Genomic DNA, 15016 nt, shown 5'->3' on the forward strand with positions numbered 1-15016 from the left:
TACTAACCCATCATTTCTTCCCAAGGTAGCTTCAGAGACCAACATTAACCAGATGATCAATCTCCTGGTATTCCTTCCAAATTTTCAAAACGAGGGAGAATACAAATTGCATTTGTTGGATGTTCATAGACAGTTACGTTTCTCTTTACACAGGACAAAACCTTTTCGTAAATCTGACCAACTTTTCATTTCTTATTCCAAACCCTTTTTAGAGAAATCAGTATCCAAAGTTACTTTTGCCCATTGGATTTCCCAATGTATTATCCGGGCGTATTCTGTCAGGGTGATTTCCCTGCCAGGTCAGGTAAAAGCACATTCTACCAGATCTATGGCTACTTCAGCGGCTTTTTGGTCCAGGGTTTTACTGAATTATATTTGTTCTGCAGCTACTTGAGCCTCATGTCATACCTTCATCTCACATTTTAAATTGGACATCGTATCCAGGAACAGAACATCCTTTGGCTCTGCCGTGCTCCAGAATATCCTTCCATGAAGGCCTCCAAAGTGTTTAGTAGCTGGGGACTCTGTCCCACAGGGTGAAGATCAAATAAAGACAACTACTTCAGATAAAGAAGTTATGTACTCACCATAACGTTCCATCTGAGAATTGTTCTTCATTTGTCTTCAGCCACCCCCCCTCCTTCCTCCGGCCTTGTCTAAACTATGTAAGGCTAGAAGGTGTCATCCTTTTGTTCAGAAAACTTTTTCTCTGGTAGTGACAAGGTCCTGTTGGTTTGGGTGTAAGTAATTGATTGGGCAGCAAACTCGATCTGAAGGGAGGAAGAAGACAGGGGAATTGTGGGTAAGGGGAGGAGCTTTGAGCTCGGATCAGATGTTGAATATGCAGCCAAGTCGGATCTGATACGGATCTGTAACCTATAGGTTGAAGACAAATGAAGAACAACTACTCAGATGGAACGTTATGGTGAGTACATAACTTCTTTTTACTTTCGTGTTGTATTTACTTTTGAGGGGGACAGCTGCATCTCTATAGCTATTCATATGTGCATAGAATTTGGCAGTAAATGAGTCATCAAAAGCAGTGAGTTCACTGAGTTGGAAGATGTTGAATTCAGCCAGGTCATCATTCAGTTTCAGTAGATTAGCTTTGGCATAATCTCTGAATACCGAGGCATGGGATGATGTTTCTGGCGTTAGTCTTAAGGTAAGGTTGATTGATTTGTGATCTGATTTGACCACTGAGGGAATTACAGTTTTTAGGGACTAGAGATTTCTTATATTAGTGAAGACCAAGTCCAGGATTTTATTGCCCAGGTTGGGGTGGAGATTATCTGATCCAGAGAGTTTGTATTGATGAAGTCCAGAAGTCTCTATGCATGCATGTGACTAGTTTGTGTACATCTTCCAGTTTATGGTTGGGTAGTTGAAGTCCTATAGAAGAATGGTGTTCGGCATATTGCAAACGGGACTCCATACTAGTTAACTAGGAGTTTTAGGCTGAGGGGGACATAGAGAGGGTCCTATAGTTAGTCATGATAAGATTGGGGGTCTTGTTAATGGACATGGAGCTCCAGACAGTTATCTTGCATAAATAGTCTAGAGATTAAGTGTTTTTCTTTAACAGATATGGAGAGACTGCCACCTTTAGTGCCTTCATCTAGTGCGGTGGGCCTGAACATTTGGTAGGAGTTGAATCCCTGCACTGATGGGATGTTGTCAATGGTCTTGAATCAGTCTTCATAACAATTCATATATCAATGCTTTCCAGGGTAAGGAGTGCTTGTTAGGAGTGGATTTTTTTTATTAAGGCTTTTAACATTGATTAGCAATACCTTTTATGTTATCCAGATTCCGTTTAGTTACGCTGAACGTTTTTGAGGACTGACATTGCCTAGAAAAGGCATTATTTGGGTTGGTTTAAGTTTTAGACAATATACAAAAAACTTTGGGGAGGATAGCTGCAGACCATCCCTGGCAAAGCACTTAGGACTGTTGACCATTTCCTCCCGGGCTGAAATATATATATATATATATATATATATATATATATATATATATATATATATATATATATATATTTATTTATTTATTTATTTATAAAACCTCCTTTGAATGACACCAGATGCTAAGCCATCTTTCATTCATATTGCAGCATCATTCTTGAAAGCACATTCTGCTGAAGGCTAGGTTTATAGCTGCCTCAGCACATATTCTGATAGCTCCGTTACGTCTGTCTTCATATAGTCCGGGAAGGTATGTCTCAAGTCATTTACCCCTATGTGTACTGTGACTGTCTGACATATGAGTACTCGTTATCCAAGGACTTGAGTGGCTACATCATGTAATAAATCCTGGCATCTAATATGCAGTTGTCAGTGACTCTCTCCTTGCACAGGCTGATGAGAGGTGCATCAGCATGTCTGACTATGAAGTCATAAGGATTGTGTGAAGTTTTGCCGTATGAGCTTTTGAACTGAGAGACTGCAACTCTCTGATGTGCGTTTCATGGTGGGTGCTGCCTGTGTTGTGTGTTCGTGAGGTTGCTGAGTGTACTTGTTTCTTAGGATACATTTAGAAGGCCTTTGTGGTTAAGCTAGATTACTTTTAAGAACCTCAATATTTGTATGTCTGTGTTTGGTCTGATATGTGTATGATAGATTTAGTGTGGTATTGACAAATTGCTAGTTACTTATAGTGTCTTCACATCAGAGTTTTGCCTCCAACAGCATTAAATAACTGCATCTCACACACTGTCAGTTTGCTTAAGTAGCAAGTGGTTGTCAGCAATCATGAGGCAATTGCTGCATTGTCTCAGGATACCAATTTCAACTACCTTGGCTACAGAGACAGTTGGAACGTGCAAATTCATGGTTCAGGTGCCTACTAATTTGGGCAAAAGGGGAGTAGTACCTATAAGGTTTGAAATTAATTACTGGAGATGCCATATGTTTGCTAGTGGCGATAGTGCTGGTCTCAGCACTGATGCATGCAGCTAGGAAACAAGGATCCTTTGTGGTGATAGTGCTGGTCTCAGCACTGATGCATGCAGCTAGGAAACAAGGATCCTTTGTGGCGATAGTGCTGGTCTCAGCACTGATGCATGCAGCTAGGAAACAAGGATCCTTTGTGGTGATAGTGCTGGTCTCAGCACTGATGCATGCATCTAGGAAACAAGGATCCTTTGTGTCAATAGTGCTGGTCTCAGCACTGATGCATGCAGCTAGGAAACAAGGATCCTTTGCTCGTTCTGTCAGCAGAAACAAGAGAGCAGCATTAATCTCAAGCTGCTTCCTGTCAAGTAGCATTAATCCAGATGTTGCGGTGTTCAGTACTTTATGTAGCTTTCTCTTGGAATGTACACTGGATATAACCTACAACAGACGAATACAAGACAGCCAAGGTGTACAGTAGTCCAGAAAGATCAGTACAGAAACAAGGAATGCAGGAACTGCACTTCTTGATCAACCCTGCCACCTTGCACCCAGGGCAACTGCCCCCTTCACCCCACCCTTGTTATGCTTCTTGTTACTGGTTGAGAGGTTTTAGAAGATGTACACTTAATGGTAGGTGTCTGCGTGACAGTCTGTTTGCAGTTGGTTGTGAAGTGATGAGAATTAAAGAACCCTTTTTGTAGCATTACAGTTTGTTGTGCATCACTGTTCTGTTGGGAAAACGTCAGCTGTGTAAATACTGATGAAAAATAAATGTAATGCTGTGCCCCCACTTCTAAAACTTGATGTATTTGTTGCTTGACACTGAACTGAACTTAATTTTCCATACATGTGCACTATATGTGAATTGATTGTGTTTAAGCTCATCTGTATTCCTTTTCATTTTGCCAAGATTTGCACTTCATGCATATTGCTTGAATGTGAATTGAATTTCTTTTTTGTTTTGCCTACATCTGCTCTGTGTGTGTTACTTTAAACTGTACTGAATTTCTTTTTTGTTTTGCCTACATCTGCTCTGTGTGAGTTACTTGAGTCTGTGGTGAATTTCTTTTTGTTTTGCCCATGTCTACAGTTTGTTTCAGTTGCTTGGATCTGAAAGCTGCATTTCTTTTTGTTTCGGCTGAGTATGCTCTTTGTGTGAGTTGCTTGAATATGAACTCAATTTCTAGTTTTGTTTTACCTATGCCTGCACTTTGTGTGAGTTACTTAAATTTGTACTGAATTTCTTGTTTTTGTATATATCTGCAGTTTGCGTGATTTGCTTGAATTTGAACTTTCTTTTTGTTTTGCCTACATCTAGAAAGGATAATAGTGGCTGGGGACTTGCATTTACCAGAAACAGACTGGAATAATATTGATTCAACAACATTAGTAAAGGAAATTATTTACAACATATGTTCAGGAATAACAGTTGTTTCAGATTTTAAAAAAGAAAACACTACCAGGGAATGGAACATACTAGGCATTGTTTGTGTTCCTAAAGAAATTACTTTTACTTCATGTCAAGTTTTACCACCGTTGATGTGCAATAATCATGGGATTATAAAGGTTAATGCTAGATAATTCTTCCAAACTGAAATCTAAACCAGTGCACAGAAGATTAGTAACAGACAGTAAAACTAATAGGAGTGATGTGTTTAGTGGAAAACATACAGAAAGAATGTGGAAAGTTTTAAAAGAGAAATTGCTTGTACGCAAAAATGCATATAAAAAATATTTAACATCAGGATCTAGGCACACAATGTCAGGAGTATATATTTCCTTGAGAACAAGATACTTAAGATGAGAGACAAAAAATATAAGAAATAGAAAAGTGGTCAAACTACAACTTTGAAAATTGAAATAAGCTGGACAAGCAGATTAAACATGGTGTGAGACAAGATCAAGAAGAATTTGAAGAAAATTTATATAAAGGTATTAAACATAATAGGAAACCATTTTATAGATGCGTAAGTTGGGGAAGGAGTAAAGACATACAAATCTGATAAACTGTGTGTAGATTCTGAAATTTATTTTCATACACAACAGATTATAGATATATTTACAAAATTTTATACAAAACAGTTTGGTTCCACAAAGGGGGTGATAAGGTGTCCTAGTGACATCCAGATAACCGCGGAAACCGGAATCTGATTATATACTGCGTAAACTGGTTCCAAACAAAGCACAAGGAGGAGACTGAATTAGTAATAATGACCTGAGAACTCTTCAGCAAGAACTTTTAACAGTGCCATTATATCTAGTATTTACTAGATAGTATAAATATGGGGAGATTCCTCAAGATTGGAGACATGTGCTTATTAAAGCTGTCTTTAAGGGAAAGGGGAGTAAGACGATCCTAGAGTCATATAGAACCTTAAGTCTACTTTTATGTTGTGTAAAAATAATGAGGAAGGTAATACTAAATAAGTTATTGTCAGAATTTGAAAGGTTGGGACCTGAAACCATATGACAGTATGCATATGTTGAAAACAGATCTTTTACCACTTCTAACATGATGTTCTGTAACAATATAATAACAGCTAAGAATGAAAAATTGTGATGTAATTTATATAGATTTAACTTCAGAATTTAACAGGGTCATGCACAAAACACTTGTCAATAAATTAAAAAAAATAGGTATTGATGTATTATTGATAAGATGGATAGCTGCATGACTTACAAATAGGACATGGCAAGTATCATACAGCAGTTGTACAGGTGAAGTTCTTGGTTACAGTCAAGGTGTCCCACAGGGATCTGCCATAGGCCCATACTTGTATAGATTGTATTTTTCAGATCTGTCTTTTTCGTATGAAGTGTTCTATAGTCTGTATGCAGACGACTTGAAATTGGGTAAAGTGATTGCATGCATTGCAGATAAGGCACATCTGCCAACGAACTTGACTAAATTGACCATTTGGGCACAAGAGAATAGTATGCGGATAAATGCATCAAAAACTAAGCATATGAGATTTGGGGGACATCGACTGAAAAGTGAATATTTAATACTGCGCATAGTGATTGAAACTAGATTAATTTAAGGACCTTGATATATGGTAAATCCTGCTTTGAGTGTTTTGTAATTTTATCAACCAGTTGGTTAATGATAGTCATAGAACTATACATTGTATAAAAAGATTTATAAAGTCTAGAAAGTCAGACATAATGAAGTCATTGTTTAATAGTTATGTTAGACCCAAACCTGAGTGTGGAACGGTATGGAAACCTTTTAAGAAAACAAGCATGAGTAACTGGAAAAAGTACAGCAGAAATATACCGAGAGCATCCATGGATGTCAAAATTTAAGTTATTATGAAAGACTAAAATATCTGAACTTGTACAGTGCCTCATACAGATATTTAAGATGAGACCTTATTCTGGTATATAGGGTATTTAGAGACAACGATTTCTGGGAGTGTTTGGGGTTATCATCAGACTGTAGGAATGAGAAGTGTATTAACTAATTCTGTGAGAGAGCAGCTGATGCATGGAACAGACTACAATAAAGCAAGCACTAGTTTAGATATTTTTAAGCACAGCCTGGACACTTATTATGGGAACAACTGTTTTGGTATATTGCCAGGCTACATGGGCATTAATGCCTGTGCTTGAAATATATGTATGTTTGTATATGTATGTATGTTTATGTATATACGTATGTATGTTTCTATATGTATGTATATTTGTATGTTTGTATATGTATGTACATCTACGCTTTGAATGATGTGCTAGTTAGTTGGATCTGTTCTGAATTTCTTTAAGTTGCTTGAATCTGAACGGAATTTTTTTGTTTTGCCTACGTCTGCACTTTGTGTGATTTGCTTGAATCTGAACTGCATTTCTTTTTCCTCTGCCTACATCTACTCTTCATGTTAGTCACTTGATTTTGAACTGCATTTCTTTTTGTTTTGTCAACAGCTGCAGGAAAAGCGGAATGAAGCAGAACACACTGCTGTTGCACTCTGGTACTGGTCTATTTCTCTTCAGGGAAAGGTAATAAAAATATCTCGACACAAATGCAGTGATCTGAAACAGGATTAGTTGTTTCATGCATAACGGATGAGATGAGTGTTTAAAAAAAGTAATGTCAATGCACATACTTTACAGTGTTCCTGTGTTCCTTGATGCTTTAGGTTTTCTTTTACAGTGTATTGGATATCTTTAAAGGAGGGACTGGGCAGGAAGAAGAAGCATAACTGGTAGATCCAGGGACACTTAGTTTAGATGTTCCTCTGCACTACTTAGTTATCTGTCCCGTACGTGCTCCTCTGCACTACTTAGTTATCTGTCCCATACATGCTCCTCTGCACTAGTTGTCTATCCCATACATGCTCCTCTGCACTACTTAGGTATCTGTCCCATATGTGCTCCTCTGCACTAGTTATCTGTCCCATACATGCTCCTCTGCACTACTTAGTTATCTGTCCCATACATGCTTTTCTGCACTACTTAGTTATCTGTCCCATACATGCTCCTCTGCACTAGTTGTCTATCCCATACATGCTCCTCTGCACTACTTAGGTATCTGTCCCATATGTGCTCCTCTGCACTAGTTATCTGCCCCATACATGCTCCTCTGCACTACTTAGTTATCTGTCCCATACATGCTTTTCTGCACTACTTAGTTATCTGTCCCATACATGCTTCACTGCACTACGTAGTTATCTGCCCCATACATGCTCCTCTGCACTACTTAGTTATCTGACCCATACGTGCTCCTCTGCACTACTTAGTTATCTGTCCCGTACGTGCTCCTCTGCACTACTTAGTTATCTGTCCCGTACGTGCTCCTCTGCACTACTTAGTTATCTGTCCCATATGTGCTCCTCTGCACTAGTTGTCTATCCCATACATGCTCCTCTGCACTACTTAGGTATCTGTCCCATATGTGCTCCTCTGCACTAGTTATCTGTCCCATACATGCTCCTCTGCACTACTTAGTTATCTGTCCCATACATGCTTTTCTGCACTACTTAGTTATCTGTCCCATACATGCTCCACTGCACTACGTAGTTATCTGCCCCATACATGCTCCTCTGCACTACTTAGTTATCTGACCCATACGTGCTCCTCTGCACTACTTAGTTATCTGTCCCGTACGTGCTCCTCTGCACTACTTAGTTATCTGTCCCGTACGTGCTCCTCTGCACTACTTAGTTATCTGTCCCATATGTGCTCCTCTGCACTACTTAGTTATCTGTCCCATATGTGCTCCTCTGCACTAGTTATCTGTCCCATATGTGCTCCTCTGCACTAGTTATCTGTCCCCTACAAGCTCCTCTGCACTACTTCATTATCTGTCCCATACGTGCTCCTCTGCACTACTTAGTTATCTGAACCTACATGTTCCTCTGCACTACTTAGTTATCTGTCCCATACGTGCTCCTCTGCACTACTTAGTTATCTGTCCCATATGTGCTCCTCTGCACTTCTTAGTTATCTGTCCCATACGTGCTCCTCTGCACTACTTATTTGTCCCATACATGCTCCTCTGCACTATTTAGTTATCTGTCCCATACATGCTGTTCTATACTACTTAGTTATCTGTCCCATACATGCTCCTCTGCACTACTTAGTTTTCTGTCCCATACATGCTCCTCTGCAGTACTTAGTATTTGTTCATATGTGTTCCTCTGCACTACTTAGTTATCTGCCCCATACATGCTCCTCTGCACTACTTAGTTATCTGTCCCATACATGCTTTTCTGCACTACTTAGTTATCTGTCCCATACATGCTCTACTGCACTACGTAGTTATCTGCCCCATACATGCTCCTCTGCACTACTTAGTTATCTGATCCATACGTGCTCCTCTGCACTACTTAGTTATCTGTCCCGTACGTGCTCCTCTGCACTACTTAGTTATCTGTCCCGTACGTGCTCCTCTGCACTACTTAGTTATCTGTCCCATACGTGCTCCTCTGCACTACTTAGTTATCTGTCCCATATGTGCTCCTCTGCATTAGTTATCTGTCCCCTTCAAGCTCCTCTGCACTACTTCATTATCTGTCCCATACGTGCTCCTCTGCACTACTTAGTTATCTGAACCTACATGCTCCTCTGCACTACTTAGTTATCTGTCCCATACATGCTCCTCTGCACTACTTAGTTATCTGTCCCATAATGCGTTCTCTCTTCTTCTAGTTATTTGTCCCATACGTGCTCCTCTGCACTAGTTATCTATCCCCTACAAGCTCCTCTGCACTACTTATCTGTCCCCTACAAGCTCCTCGGCACTACTTTGTTATCTGTCCCATACATGCTGTTCTATACTACTTAGTTATCTGTCCCATACATGCTCCTCTGCACTACTTAGTTTTCTGTCCCATACATGCTCCTCTGCACTACTTAGTATTTGTTCATATGTGCTCCTCTGCACTACTTAGTTATCTGTCCCATGCATGCTCCTCTACACTACTTAGATGTTCTTCGTGTTTCACTGTTGCAGTCATTACACTTGGGTTATCCTGCTGGCAGGCTACCCACAGTCGGCCTGAATTCCAAAGTCTAGGTCCGTCGTCAGTTGCTGTCGCCTCTTCCTTGACGTCAGTCCGCCAGGGGTACAAAAGATGTAGCCGACGCCATTTTCTTCAGTCTTTCTTGCAGCGCGGTGCCCGAAGCATAAGCAGTTCGCAAGTGCTGGTCGGCCGACTCCTGAAATTTTCGTGTTCGAATTTCATATCCGAAGTCTACATTAAAAGCTAAGTACCCGCTAGAAACTTTTTCTTGCTCCAGACCGATGTCAGAAAAAGTTAATAATTGTATTTCTTGTGGGAAGCAAATACCTCATAAGGACTTTCATTCTTACTGTATTCCTTGCCTAGGCCCTGACCACGATGTTGCAAGTTTTCGGTTTTGTGCTAGATTTAACCAATGCACTATTAGGCGTCGGTACGATTTTGCATTACACTATTTTGGCAGAAGATTTAATTATACGATGTTGTCGGATAGCCATCCGACTACCGGAATTCACAAGAAACGCAAAGAAAAATAAAAGGACAGGCATCCAAGGTCCAAAACCGACGATGAAGCTTCTTCTAAGCCAGTCGCCGGTTCTCAGTGAGGCGCCTTCGCAGCCCCTGACGCCCGCTACTTTAGACCCGCAGGCCACTACCAACTCCCACGTGGAGTCGCCTAGGCCACTGGAGGCTCAATGTATTGGACCTTCGGAGAGTATTCCCTCAGATGGGTCCGGAGCTGCTGAGCAGGCATCAGCTTCTGAGGGTGTTTTCAGACCAACTCAATTATACATTAAGACGACTTCAGCTTCAAAGGCAAAGACTAAAGCACCATTAAAGACAAAAAAATAAGTACAACAGCCTCATGGACAGGCCTCCATGCCCAAAAAACAGATGCTCAAAATGGCCGAAGACTTAATTACTTTGATCAGGGGTTCCCATCCCCCACCTGATAAAAGGCCTAGGCAAGAGACAGAATATGAATCTTCAGATCAGGTTTCCATGTCATCTGATTCCTCTTCTGATCAGGAATACTCTCTTCCTCCCTATGAGGATTCTGATGCTAAAGAATCTATCCCTTCAGCCTCTCCTTCTGAGGGATTACTTTTTTGGGTAAACCTTGCATACCACGAGTGAGCATTTCTACTGGGAGAGCCAAGATTTTTCAGAATCTAAGAAAAGGCTCAGAGACTTCCTTCTACTACCACAACACAGGCCCCTAGCTATCCCACCTGTGTTAGACATTGTTGATGTATTTTCAGAGTCCAGTCTGACCCCTGACTCCTTACCTCCAGCTCCTGTTAAGCCGGACAGGTACTACAGGGTTCCTGACTCTCATAAATTCCTTTTCAAAAACCCTGCTGCTGACCCAGAAACTATCTCTCAGGGTCCCAAAGGGGTCAAGGCTTCCGCTGCAAAAAACCTACCCCCTCTGACAGGGATTCTAGGGCATTGGACAGATGGGGAAAAAAGATTTACACTTCCGCTACCTTGGCTATAAGGGCTTTAAATTGTCAGTTTCATATGCTCAAATATCAGCAATATATTATGTTACTGCTTAAACAGAAAATGTTGACAAATTCTGAATGTGCAGAAAATAAAGAAATGCAGGATTTATTGCATGCAGCTGAACAAGTTGGAAAGCATACTTTGCAATGTGGTTTTGATTCTTTGGAGGCCTCCTGCAGAGCTGCTGTTACGGGTTCTGTCATCAGGAGGCATGCTTGGTTAAAGGAACAAAGTCTGCCTGATCATGTCAAAGCAAAATTATTAGATGCCCCATTACAGCATGATACTTTGTTTGGTGTTAAAGAAAATGGAGGACAAAGCTAAATCTATGCAAACGGTTAAGGATTTCTTACAGGTTCAGCCTCCAAGATTTAGCAGACACTGGCCTACAAAGAATTGGTCCTTTCCAGTGTCAAGACAGACCACAAAGGGGCAGATATAGACGCCCAAGAGGCAGATCCCAGCCCCAAGGTTCGTACAGGTCTAAACAATGGGGTGCTTCTACCTCCAAAAGTGGAGAAGACAAATCACAGCCATACAGGAAACAGTCCCAATGACTTCCTCCTGCCTGCACCAAGCACTTATCTTCTGACAGCACCTTTAGGGGGAAAACTAGCACTTTTTTCTCAAGACTGGCACATAATAACCCAGGACAAATGGGTCCTAGACATAGTGACACAGGGCTACAAGTTTCACTTCCATACCCTGCCAAGGACAAACGGTTGGCCAGACTTGCCAAAACATCAATGGGCAGAGGCACAAAAGCAAGTCTCATCCCTCATGGACATGAGGGCCATTCAAAAAGTACCAGAGCAAGAGCAGGGACAACGATTTTATTCAAGACTGTTCCTGGTGCCAAGTAAAGACAAGACCTGGTGACCAATACTGGGCCTATCTATTCTAAATACATTTCTGGATATACCAAAATTCAAAATGTTGACTCTACAGCAACTTCTGCCCATGCTGGGCAAGAAGGCTTGGCTTGTGACTTTAGACCTAAAAGAGGCATACCTGCATGTCCCAATCAGACAAACATGCAGAAGATACCTCAGATTCAAAGCTGGCTCAATGCATTACCAATTCTCTGCACTGCCCTTTGGCTTATCTACTGCACCCAGGGTCTTCACAAAGTGACTGGCACCAGTAATTGCATTCTGCAGACAGAGGAATACAAATATATCCTTACTTGGACGACTGCCTCATTCAAGCAGAGAACAAGGGCATTCTACTATAGCATCTGGCGTTTGTAAAGAGATTGCGAACAGGCCTCGGGTACACAGTCAACGAAAAGAAATCAAAACTAGTACCCTCTCAAGAGATAATATTCCTGGGTGCAAGCTTAAATACAACTGCCCAGATGGCCTATCTCACGCCAGGCAAACAAAGGCAACTGACTACCTATTTCAACCTGTTGGCAACAAAGGCCCAGTTATCTGCAAGAAACATTCTGCAGGCTTTGGGCTTCATGGCATCCTGCATTCTACTAATTCCATATGCGAGACTGCATATGAGGAAACTTCAGTGGTACCTAAAAAGTGTTTGGACTCAACATTGCCACAGCCTGGAAACAATAATTACCCTCATTCCCTGCCTGCAACAGGAGTTTCATTGGTGGGCGAAGACTTGTCACCAGAACAAGGGACAGCCATTCACGTTACCCCCAGCCAGGCAGACATTAACAACGGATGCATCAGATTATGCCTGGGGGCCCCACATGGCAGGAAGATGTATTCAAGGCACATGGTCCGCAAACCAAATGCATCTACATATCAATCAAAAAGAGATGCTAGCTGTTCAGAAAAAACCCTGACAGCCTTCATCCGGGACAACTACTGATAAAGACAGACACCACCACGGTCATGTGGTATATAAACAAGCAGGTTCATAGGTTCATACTAGGCTATCTGCCCTGGGGCAATTACAAGCCTAGCCCGATTCAGTATGGCTTACGCCACCCCTTGATTTGAGTATACTGTGCCCTTTTTTAAGGTTTAGTTTACTGTACCTCTGTCTAATAGTGACACAGGAGTAATCCCTGGGACAAACCTACGATCCCCCATCCACTCATCGAGATTCTTCTTGAAGAGATTCAGTGAGGTGCTCTGCCTCACATGAACTGGAATTCTATTCCAGAGCGAAGGGAGCCTCTGGGAGGCACTCATTCTTACCCCCTTTGCAGACTAGCCATGACTTTGTGGGACACAGCATTGACTTACCAAGTACATCTGCAGGCACAATTTCTGCCAGGAAAGATAAATACTCTGGCAGATGAACTAAGCAGAAACCTCATGGATCCCCACAAGTGGACATTGGATCCACAAGTCTTCAGCATGATAACAAGGAAATGGGGATGCCCAGATATAGACTTATTTGCCTCTCCTCATAACTACCAACTACCAACTAAAAAGATTCTGCACAAGGACTTATCACAGACAAGCATGGAAAGTGGATGCCCTATCTTTCAGCTGAAAAAGCTTAGCAGTATATGCCTTTCCTCCACTGCCTCTCCTCCCCAAGGTACTCCTAAAGGTCAGACAAGAGAAGCCAAAGATGATACTGATTGCCCCAGACTGGCCCCGCCAGCACTGGTATCCAATCCTAAGGAACTTGTCTCAATGCCCGGCTTGGACCTTGCCTCAAATACCTCATCTACTATCCCAACAAAACAATCAGATCCTGCACAGCCAACTAAAGACCTTAAATCTGGCAGCATGGCGGATAATGTAGTGATACAAAATGCACCTCTCACTAAAAGCTGTAATGGATGTCATTTTGGAGGCCAGAAGGCCTAGTACCAGAAAATCTTATGCTGGAAAATGGAAGAGATTCTGTGCTTGGAACCAGGCACAAGGAATTGAGACAGCTGTACCAAATATTCCTCAGATTTTGCAATACTTAACTGAGATGCTGGACAAAGGCCTATCCTTTTCATCAATTAAAATTCATGCCTCTGCCATTTCGGCTCATTACAATACAGAGCCACCAATCTTTTCTCATCCCTTGTTAAGGCAGTACCTCAGAGGAGCCAAAAACATAAGGCCTCCAAGGAGATCACCAATACTAGCATGGGACCTCAATTATGTTTTGGAAAAACTCACCCTGCCTCCTTTTGAGCCAGGCGCTACAGCTGATATAAAGTTTTTATCTTGGAAAACAGCTCTGCTCCTAGCAATAACCTCTGCAAGACAAGTCTCAGAGCTACAGGCACTCATGGCTGTGGAACATTTTATCATTTTTTATCCAGACAGGGTTTCTCTGAGGACAAACCTGACATTTATGCGTAAGGTAGTGTCCAGTGTGGCCCTTAACCAAACTATTCATCTGCCTACTTTTTATCCAAACCCACAAAATAAGGGCGAGAGAATTCTGCATTCTTTGGACATACACAGACAGCTACACTTCTACTCGAACAGAACCAAAGCTTTCGGAAAGACAAAGCAACTACTAGTGGCATATGCTGCAGGATCACAAGGAAAGGCTATCACAAAGCAGACTATTTCAAAGTAGATAGGCCACTGCATTCGTTTCTGCTATTTACAACATGGCAAGCCAGTGCCTAAGGGCATTAGGCCACATTCAACCAAAGCAGCAGCCACTTCAGCAGCCTTCCTCAGGGGAGTACCAACCAAAGACATTCTAGAGGCTGCTACCTGGAGTTCATTGCACACCTTCACAAAGCACTATCACTTACCACTCTACTCTAAATCCAGGGCAGGCTTTGCCACTGCAGTTCTGCAGGGCCTCATAGCCGCTCCTAATGCTATTTAGCTCCAGCCTCCCAACCATAGCTTTGGGATTCAACCCAAGTGTAATGACTGCAACAGTGAAACACAAAGAACATAGTACAGTTGTGTACACTTACCATAAATGTAGATGTTCGAGTGTATTCACTGTTGCAATCCAGGTTACCCACCCACCATCCCCCATCTTTTTGCTACAACTTATCTGCACTTCTCTAATCTATACAACCTATGTGGTGTATTTGCTTGTAGTTGAAGGTATTTTATATTTTGATGCATGCATGTTTTATTGTTTTTTTTTAGCCTACCCTTTTGGGGGCACCTGACATCTGGGGCAAGAAAAACTGAAGAAAATGGCGTCTGCTGCATCTTTTATACCCCTGGTGCACTGACATCAGGGAAGAGGCGACAGCAA

The 15016-nt window shown here is 41.6% G+C and overlaps 1 protein-coding gene across 1 annotated transcript in view; it reads left to right on the plus strand.

The window, feature by feature from the left end:
* Nucleotides 1-15016, plus strand: part of SFI1 (SFI1 centrin binding protein) — a 945294-nt gene that overhangs the window by 282526 nt on the left and 647752 nt on the right. Inside the window, exon 6 of the mRNA XM_044068851.1 lies at nucleotides 6813-6887. Coding sequence (XP_043924786.1) covers nucleotides 6813-6887 — 75 coding nt within the window. The remainder of the gene's footprint in view (nucleotides 1-6812; nucleotides 6888-15016) is intronic.

The sequence above is a fragment of the Protopterus annectens genome, chromosome 4.part0, assembly GCF_019279795.1.
Source record: "Protopterus annectens isolate FY-2018-M chromosome 4.part0, PAN1.0, whole genome shotgun sequence".
Lineage (NCBI taxonomy): Eukaryota > Metazoa > Chordata > Ceratodontiformes > Protopteridae > Protopterus > Protopterus annectens.